Raw genomic sequence first — 10,000 nt, 5'->3', positions numbered from 1 at the left:
GGTATATCTTCTATTATACATTCCACATCTAAGGTGGAACTCTTCTAGTGTTTACTAAGGTACACCGAATTATTATTTTTTTTAAAAAGAGAGTATTTCCACTTAGGTGCCTGGTCTTGAGAACCAGGGATGGTCAGTTGAAAAGCTTTTTTATCCCATGGGAACTCTCCCTACCCACCTAAGAGACTCAAGAATATGGGCAGAATGTATATAAGTGACATTTATATGACAGTTTATATGACAATATTGAGATACGATAATTTGTCCATATTGTACAGCCGTACTGTCAATTAGCTGAAAACTTTGAATATTAATTTACATCTACATTTTCAAAATGCTTAAAGTGGCAGGAGGTTAAGAGGGCTGTAATTAGGGGGGTCAGCTGAAAAGCAAAAAAAGAAAAATGCTTAAAAAGGTAGGGAGTATGGGAAGCTGAAAGGTTTTAGTCATGCTCATGCTCCCAAGAACAATTTTACTGAAAAAGTCTGAAGGACGTAAAGGACATGGTTAGATGGTGAGGAGCTTTTCCAGGCATGTGAGAGGCAAATAAAGAAAAATGCTTAAAAAGGTGGGGGTTGGGGGGTGGAGCACCCCCAGAAGCTGAAATGCTTTAGTCATGCTAATGCTCCCCTGAAGCATTTACTCAAAATAAAGTCTGAAGGACCTAAATGACATGGTGAGATGCTGCCGAGTTTCGCTTGTTCATGTCTGCGACATATACATATTAATAATAAATTAAAAGGATCTATTACACTCGTCATTTTTAAATGTGACGTAAGACTGCGCCGCACCATGTTACTTTTTTCAAGCCTCCTGCGCCACTTCAGTCTGCACGAAGGTGGAATGATAAATTCTTTGAAAATTAAAAAAAAAACTAGCAAAAAGGTTATGCTTATATTTAATATTTTTGTGCTACAAATCAATACATATGGCTTAGTAACGTAAGACCGCACCGCACCACAGCACTTTTTTTTCAATTCTCCTCCGCCACTCCAACCCGCATGAAGGTGGAAGAATAAATTGTTTGAAAAGTTAAAAAACAAGCACAAATTTACCTTCTTGCTTGTACTGCCCTTTTTCTAAAGCCTTCCTCACCACCCTCTTTTGGATTTTGGTAAAACCAGTGGGGTAAGTGAAATCCTTCAAGTACAGCTTAATCGCCTCCACAAGTTCATTGTAGTCACGAACAGTCTTTCCGTCGTCCAAAACTCTCCATCATCCAAAACCTTCTTTTAAGTGGCATCCATTATCACTATATATATATATATATATATATATATATATATATATATATATATATATATATATATATATCAAGGGTGAGATTGCAAGCAAGCATCCTATTCCTTCAGCTGCAAAGCGAGAAACCCTTTAGTGAGAGTCGTCTCTGTGGAACGATATTTTATAAAAGCAGACTGCAGTGGCTCAAAGAGATTATTCTCAGTAAGATAGTCTACGAGCTGCCGTGACACCACTTTTTACAGAATTTTAGAGCAAAAAGATAGATTTGATATCGGCCAATAGTTTTTCAATACACTAGGGTCAAGATTAGGTTTCATAAGTAATGGTTTAATCACTGTAGATTTGAAACATTTAGGAACAGATCCAGAAGTTAAAGAAAGATTAATAATTTCCAGCACAGTCGGCCCAAGAGTGGGCCACAGGTCCTTAAACAGTTTTGTTGGTATAGGATCAAATAAACAGGTTGTGCTTTTTGTAGACATTGCAAGTTTTGTCAGCATGCCTAGTGAGATACTATCAAATCCTGTAAATCTAGGTAATACCTCAGTGATGGCGCCCACCTCAATAGCAGGGTGTAGTGGCTGGGTTAAGGCATGCTGGGGTATGTTTAACCTAATGTCTTCTGTTTTCTTCTCAAAGTAATCCAGGAAATCTTGTGCTGTAAAAGGAGAGCGAACTGCAGGTGGTTGTCCATGAATAAGTGTTTCCACCGTGTTGAACAAGAACTTTGAGTTATGCTTGTTTTTGTTGATCAAATCAGAGTAATAGGTCCACTTTGTAGCCAGTAATGCATGCTTATAGTCTAAGATAGCATCACGCCACGCAAGGTGGAATACTTCTAATTTTGAACTACGCCATTTCCAGACTGTCTACTGATTGGGTATTTTCCAAACGTTCAGCTAAGATATCAGGCATTCTAGCTTCGAGTTCAGTCATAGTTGAGGAATTGATGCATCGTTGCAGTGATAAATAAGGTTGTTGTTCCACTAAACACGGCGAAACTGTAAACTTAATAAGTGAGTGATCACAGCCCACTGATGCAAGAGGCATGATATCAATATTTGTGACAGTAATACCACATGCGAGAACCAAATCCAGGGTATTTCCACTAATGTGCATCAAATCCTGAATGCATTGCTGCAATCCTAATGCATCCATAATTTTCATAAATGATTTGCAGAGGGGATCAGAAGGCTTATTTATATGAAAATTGAAGTCACCAATGATCAGAATGTTATCCGCAGTAGTCGACAAGTTAGAGATGAACTCACCAAATTCATCTAAGAATTCACAATATGGGCCAGGGGGTGTATATAGAGTGACAAAGTAATATGGCTGATTTTTATTCTTGTGACCTTGGCAATATGTAGCATCATGGGCAGAGTGGAGAATCAGATACTCAAATGAGTTATATTCGTGACCCCTAACAGCTAATATACTAAACATAGATTTATAAATAAGAGCAACACCCCCGCCTTGCTTCACATCACAAGGGATGTGACTAAATGTGTATGCCAGTGGGCAGGCCTCATTTAAGGGGAGGACAGCTGTAGGTTTAAGCCAGGTTTCACATAACCCAATCATTTCTAAGTGATGATCAATAATTAGATCATTAATCAGCAGTGATTTTGAGGATAGTGATCTTATGTTAATGAGACCCAGACTAAGGACCTCAGTGGGGTTGACGGTTGGACTGTTTGGGTTTAGGAGTGGTTCCAGAGTAGGATACATAAGATGCCTAGAAGTAGGTTTAGGTTTGAGACATTCCACACGAGTTGTAGGTAGCAGACATGAAATATTTGATATTGCTGGAACAGCCAACAGGCCATCCTCAATTTCAACATCATCTTATGTTGTAATGGGTATTAAGTTTGCACAGCATATCCCTCTATGATTTTTATGGACACGTCTACAGAAGCAGGCCATACTGGATGTTGTAAAAGGTGATCTGGAGAATTAAATATCATCAAGCAAAATCAAATAAAGAACACTGGTTATACATCTTTAAAGTAGACCTGCACTGAAATAAATGCAGTCAGATCTTTGGACCAAAAAATGACATATTTACACATAAGATCCTTCTGAATGTAGTAAAGTAAATCTGCAAGCCCAGATCTGTCATTCAACGGAGAAATCTTCATTTGAAAATGACAAATTTACAGCTAACATTTAGCCCTCTGCAAATTGTCCCTCTCATCATGGATGCTGCCGAGACATCAGGGACAAGACCCTCTCCCAGTATGCATTGCGCGCACCAACTGTAATTTGTGGATTTACGTCAGTTTGCATCTGCACCTTTTTCTTGTCTTATACGGAAGGATCTACTTTTTAAAACTTCATATTGTCTTGCGGTAGGCTTGGTGAGTACACATTTCTTTTATTTGTGCTTGAAAATAATTTTTGTGGACTTTTTCATACGGTCGTTTGATTGAGTGGTGTCGCATTGAAAATCTACTGTCTTTCACCTCCGGTGTACCGTCGTGGGCTACGGAGGCGAGACCCGCAAAGAATTCAAGTCATTAAAAAGATATAAACCTCTCTCAGCGGCCACGGAGCTCTGCGGCTCCGATTACCGAGATGTGCGGCGCTACGGATTTTGCAGCAAGAAGTCTGTCCTTGCGAGCAACAGGTGTCACCGCGCGCACTGCATTAAAACGGTGAGCGTAGTCTCTGGACTTGTGCCACGTTGGCTGCAACTCCATTCAGTAGACAGAGAGGTGGTGCAGGCTGCACAGCAGACACGGGGGTGTGAGCGCATGCACTCGGTAAGCGTATCGGGGGCAGTGAGAGCGAGGCATCGGGAATAATGTTGCCCGCTGTCGATGCCGCCGCTGATCTGATCCCCGGATCTGAGCAAGCAGAGCTGTATTCATTGCAGCTTACTTTTGGATGTTGAAACCAGGATGTGTATAACAGTAACATTACTAAGAGAGAAAATCAATTTCAATGCGGGATCGGACTGAAGGCGGGAGCGCGTCGTCTTGTCACCGACGTCATGGAAATGATCCGGATGTACAAACTGTTTTCACAGAGGGCTAAATTTTAGCTGCCAAATTTGTCATTTTTAAATGAATATTTCTCCGCTGAATTACAAATTTGGGCTTACAGATTTACTTTACTGCATTCACAAGGGTCTTATAAATACATATTAGCTATTTCTTTTCTGAAATCTGACCACATTTATTTCAATGCAGGTCTACTTTAACAGATTTATTCAGTTTCCTTTAAACATTGTTAAAGACTTTATACTTCATTTTATAAAAAAAAACAAACAAAAAACAGACACATAAGCTGAAATCACTTAAAGCAGTACTACAGTATGCAGGACGGCTCCCTCTTCAGAAGACCAGCCACATTCTTGTATTTGCATATTTAATGTCTGAAAGGGCTGCTGATTTGTGCTTAGGTGGATAAATAACTTTACCCAGGGGGGAGAGATGAAATTTTGTTTTCTGAATTGTATTGAAATGTACCAAAAAACACACCAAAAGAAAACCTTTTCTGAATTGTATTGAAATGTACCAAAAAGCACACCAAAAGAAAACTTTGTTTTCTGGATTTTATTGAAATGTACCAAAATGTACCAAAAGAAAACGTTGTTTTCTGAATTGTATTGAAATGTACCAAAAAACACACCAAAAGAAAACTTTTGTTTTCTGAATTGTATTGAAATGTACCAAAAAACACACCAAAAGAAAACTTTGTTTTCTGAATTGTATTGAAATGTACCAAAAAACACACCAAAAGAAAACTTTGTTTTCTGAATTGTATTGAAATGTACCAAAAAACACACCAAAAGAAAACTTTTGTTTTCTGAATTGTATTGAAATGTACTAAAAAACACACCAAAAGAAAACTTTGTTTTCTGGATTTTATTGAAATGTACCAAAATGTACCAAAAAACACCAGAAAACCAAAATATATACAATAGGTACAGGTTACAGTCACTCACAATGACTAACAGTCCCCACACTGCCATGGTAGGTCTTTTCTGCATTTGCCACAAGTATACCTGTCGCATTTCAATACAATTCAGAAAACAAAATTTCATCTCTCCCCCCTGGGTAAAGTTATTTATCCACCTAAGCACAAATCAGCAGCCCTTTCAGACATTAAATATGCAAACACAAGAATGTGGCTGGCCAAGTCAGCCCCTCCCCTGAGGTGTTCTTAGACTTCCTTGTTTACATAACAGAAGTAGGTCTCCACGGGGGATCTTGGGGTCATTTGACCCTTCGTGGACTTTACAGGTAGAAGAGAAAAGCTTGGACCTCCCAGTGTTAATCCAGTTTTATTGGTCCTTAATCCGTGTGATACCGATAGAATCTTCACCGAAAGCCATCTGAATCTTCCAAATGGTTTCCATCTGGCTGTCTGGCAGAGTTTCTGAAAAAAGTTTCATGGAACAAAGCGGCAGTCGCTCCGCCATTCCTAAACAATAAACGAGGGGGGTGGACCAGTGCTCACTCAAAGCCTGCCCACAGGCGAATGACGCAGCCGACAGGCGTGAAAAAACTCTCGCATGCGCATGAAGGTTCAAGCTTGTCTGATGCAAGCGCACATGATTCAAATCCATATAGTTTTTGAAAAAATAAAAAGGTCGGATAGTTTTCTAACAGACCTCGTACTTTGTGTTGTCATAAATTGTGTTATGTGAAGCGCCTTGGGGCGACTATGTCGTGAGATGGCGCTGTATAAATTAATAAATTGAAATTGTCTTTGTGGTGTATTAAATTGAATATAGGTTGAAGAGGATTTGCAAATCATTGTATTCTGTTTTTATTTACATTTTATACAATGTCCCAACTTCATTGGAATTGGAGTTGTAAATACGCAGTCTGTTTCAGTTGATCAGACCCCCTTTCCCTTAAAAGGCTTTATTTACTCAATGCGCCGCTACATTGACTACCTGCACCTGTCGTCTTCTCCGGTTTTTGTGGAAGTTCCACAAAATGATCCACAGTGGAAGCATTACAGCGCCACATACAGGCCTGGTATATGCACAGGGTTTCAGCCGATATCAGTGTATCCTGAAAAATCATGCAACATATAAAAAAAAAAAAAAAGCAGTGTCAATTTTTTCCAGTATTTTGCAGCCCTAGCTATAATATTTTGGTCCTCTGATGTCCCGTTCTGAGTGTGATCCACACACAGGTACCTCAGTGTTGAGGACCCCCGTGGCTGGAGGAGGCTCAGGACATGCCCACGTCTCGCCTGACTGTCGCAGACAGCTAGCTTCTTTTGAAGGTGGTGGGGATGGAGCTGTTGTGTCCCTGAGTGGTTGTCAGTTTGGATGAAGGGTAACTGTACAGATGTGGATTTGGCAACACAAAGTACGTGATCTCTCCTGAACAACTCCCATGTATCATTAGGAGCAACATAAAAACCCATGTTCTTTTGTTGTCCTCCAGTTGAGTCCCTTATTTCTCACAGTGGGTTTTTTTTTTGTCCTTTTGGCGTGAAGACATTCAGGGCTAATGTCTCGTGTGTTGGTGGTGTGGTGAGTGTCCTTCCACTTCATTTCTTTGTCCTTTTGAAATGAACACTAGGCCCTGCACATTGCACACACATGTTGCACACATTGTCCTCACTTCGGTTTCCACCGTGTGAAGACTGCAGTGGAACCACAGAGGGTGGGTAAGAGTACATTTTAAAGAACCAGTGGGACACAGTGAGCATGTAAGATGTTGTTTTGGACCTTTTATAGCACACGTGTCACTGTACTGTCTGTGTGTCGGTTGCAGGGGAAGAGTGAGGAGGAGCGGCAGCAGATGATCAAAGCTCTGAGGGAAGAGCTTCGTCTGGAAGAGGCCCGCCTGGTGCTGCTGAAGAAATTACGTCAGAGTCAGATGCAGAAGGAGAACATGGTGCAGAAGGTCAGAGCTGTTACTGTGGCACTCACTGATTGCACAAACACCAAAGGAGGGATGGGGCTGGTCTCTGGCAGCCACACCTCTCTGGAGGCTTTACCCTCCAACATGGCTAGGAAGGGGAGTGAGCAGGAGGGCTCTCTCCAGCTTTGGCACTGTTTGGACCTACCTATGGCATGTCAGCCTGTTGGCAGGGGTACCGAGCACCAATAAGCCAGCAGGGCCACCAACAGGGTCTGTAAAGGCACAAAATCAGTTTGTAGTGGGGCAGAGGGACTGAAAACCGGTGCACAGCACAGACTGGCTGTGTGTGAGTTCTTCCACCTGACAACAGTTTGAAGTTACACAGATTTTGTTGTCTGCTTCACGGTGTGGCTTAGGCCTGATGGTGACTCCTGTTCCCCAAACATCAGACTGTGCCATAAGAATCTGCTCTCACATACGTGCATGACTCTGGAGTCGACCCCTACTGCGCTCTACGACACAAGAATGAACTTTCGTAGGTACAAACGGCCGCTAGCATTAAATCGCTACACTTAACAGATCCTGAAATGTCACCACTAACAGAGGATGATGATGAATTGTCACTATAAACAGTCTGTCAAGATAATTTGTTCTATTGGGACAATAAGGGAATGTAAATTAAGAGTACCGTATTTTCCAGGTCGCACCTTTTTCCCGTGTGGGGAATGTACCATGTAACACAGCATGAACAGTCTGCACTGTTAGGACTTTCAAATTGCTAACATATTCAAGATGGACAGACAAACATGTTGGACAACATGTTGGACTTATTGGACAATTATAGTAAAATAACAGCAAATTTCAAAATGCAATTTATGTGCGCAAGAAATCCAACAACAACCAAGAGAGCAGAAAAATCTCAACATGTGGGCAGTGAATAGAACAGAAAGATGAAAGAAAGGAAGGTGGTGAAGATTAGGTACAATTGTTCTGTACCGTGTGTGAGTCTGATGACCCCTCAGGGCATCAGCTTTCACACTGTCACGTGGCGAGTACCTGAGCACATTTGCATCATCATCACTCCACATTTGTTGTGAAGCCAAGTGCACATACTCACACTTCTCCAAAACACTGACGTTCTGTGTCCAACATCAGGCACACCAGGCTTGATTGCCGCCTTCTGCCCAAATTTCAAGCAAAAATGTCCCCTATCCACATGGGCCGATGTACGAGCACAGCTGATATTACCGCCCATTTCAATAAAATGCGATTTTGTCACAATGAACTCACCGGTTTGTGTCCGGTTTTGTCCTTTCCTCATTCATTAAATGTCTTCCTTGTCAGCTGATGTCTGGCAAGTCCATTAGAAAGTTCTGGTACATGCCCAAAACTTTGAGCAGACATTAGACAGAGAACTGTAATTGGTTTATTTATTTATATAGCGCCAAATCACAACAAACAGTTGCCAACAACAACAACAAAAAGTTGTTGCTGGCCAGTGGGCATCCAGTCGATGTTGTGCTGCTTTCTCATGTTGGTAGCAGAAAAACTATCACAGCATAGTTCTGTTTTAACTTTCACAAAGCTAGTCATTGTCCCAGAAAACTTTCTGCTGTCTTGCTCAAGAGTTTTTCAAAATAAGAGCACATTTCAACATAAACTTTGATTCTACTGATGACATCATCACCACACGGAAGAGACAAGAAAAACATTGTGAAAACTCAGCTGAAGACATACACCAGATAAGCAGAGGCCAAATAAATAAATGGGGTGTAGTTCAGCTGAAAGGGAACAACAGACCCACCCAGATCTGGGACTGAGCAATGCTGGAAGAAGATCTGGGATCACAGATCACAGCCACCTCCCAGAACAAGAACCAGTCAGCATTACGACGGCAGACATCCAACATCAAGTCACAGGGATGAAGAGCTGGACAGCACCAGGACTGGATTTGATCCACAGCTATTGGCCAAAGAAGCTAACAGAGCTCCATGTGCACCTGACAGTACAAATGGGTGGGCTACTAACAGCAGGTACTCACCCAGACTGGCTGTCAGGTTTTGTGGGTAACAAATGTGGACTCAAATGCGGTGAGGCTGAGGTGAAAAAATGACAGAGTTATACTGATTGAGAATAAATGGTACAGAATTGCTGGTCATGAAAGCGCCAGACCTGGAGATCCAGGTTGGAGCTTAATATGTCGGGCATGATGGAGTCATGACCAGGTGACAGGACAGAGCTGGCAGATGATTGAAACTGTGGGAAGATGAGAACAAAGGGGTCAGAAAAAAACACAGTGGAATAAACAGATACCAGGGAATCACGATTACCACAGAGCAGAGCTGAGGGTTTTGGCAAGTGTGGAGTGGAAAGACCAAGGTATAAATGCTGACTGGGTGATTGGTAGCAGGTGTTCTGACAGTCAGAGAGAGGTGTGCATAATCAGCTCCATTGCTCAGTCCCTGGGGAAAATAAAGGGAGCGAGAGCACAACACTAAAGCAGCACAAGAGTGGCTAACACAGGACAGGGCAATACTGATCATGAAGGACCCCCACAAGGGTACCCCCACAAAATGGAATAAATTGAAATTAAATTGAAGGGTATCAGCCTCTCTACAACATGGAAGCTCCTACCAGGTATCATTGCAACCAAGTTAAGTAATCACATGAATCAACGCATGAGTACAGCTTAGAAGGTCATTGGAAACAATACCAGAGGGTCAACGCACAAGCTACTGGTTCATCGAGCAGCACGCCAGGACTTGAAGACCAGGCAGACCAACCTGAGCACAGCCTGGATGGACTACAGGAAGGCCTATGACTCAGTGTCTCACACATGGATACTGGGGTGCTTGGCACTATAACGGTGCACTGATAACCTTCATCAGGAACTCAATAGGACTGTGAAAGACATGAGACATGAC

The 10,000-nt window shown here is 41.8% G+C and overlaps 1 protein-coding gene across 1 annotated transcript in view; it reads left to right on the top strand.

Moving 5' to 3' along the window:
* Window positions 1–10,000, top strand: part of LOC117502338 (transcriptional repressor p66-beta-like) — a 168,964-nt gene that overhangs the window by 118,467 nt on the left and 40,497 nt on the right. The window contains exon 4 of the mRNA XM_034161379.1: window positions 6,987–7,286. Within this exon, the coding sequence (XP_034017270.1) occupies window positions 6,987–7,286 (300 nt within the window). The remainder of the gene's footprint in view (window positions 1–6,986; window positions 7,287–10,000) is intronic.

The sequence above is a fragment of the Thalassophryne amazonica genome, chromosome 20 (genome assembly GCF_902500255.1).
Source record: "Thalassophryne amazonica chromosome 20, fThaAma1.1, whole genome shotgun sequence".
Taxonomy (NCBI): domain Eukaryota; kingdom Metazoa; phylum Chordata; class Actinopteri; order Batrachoidiformes; family Batrachoididae; genus Thalassophryne; species Thalassophryne amazonica.
This window is presented reverse-complemented; position numbering and strand designations above follow the sequence as displayed.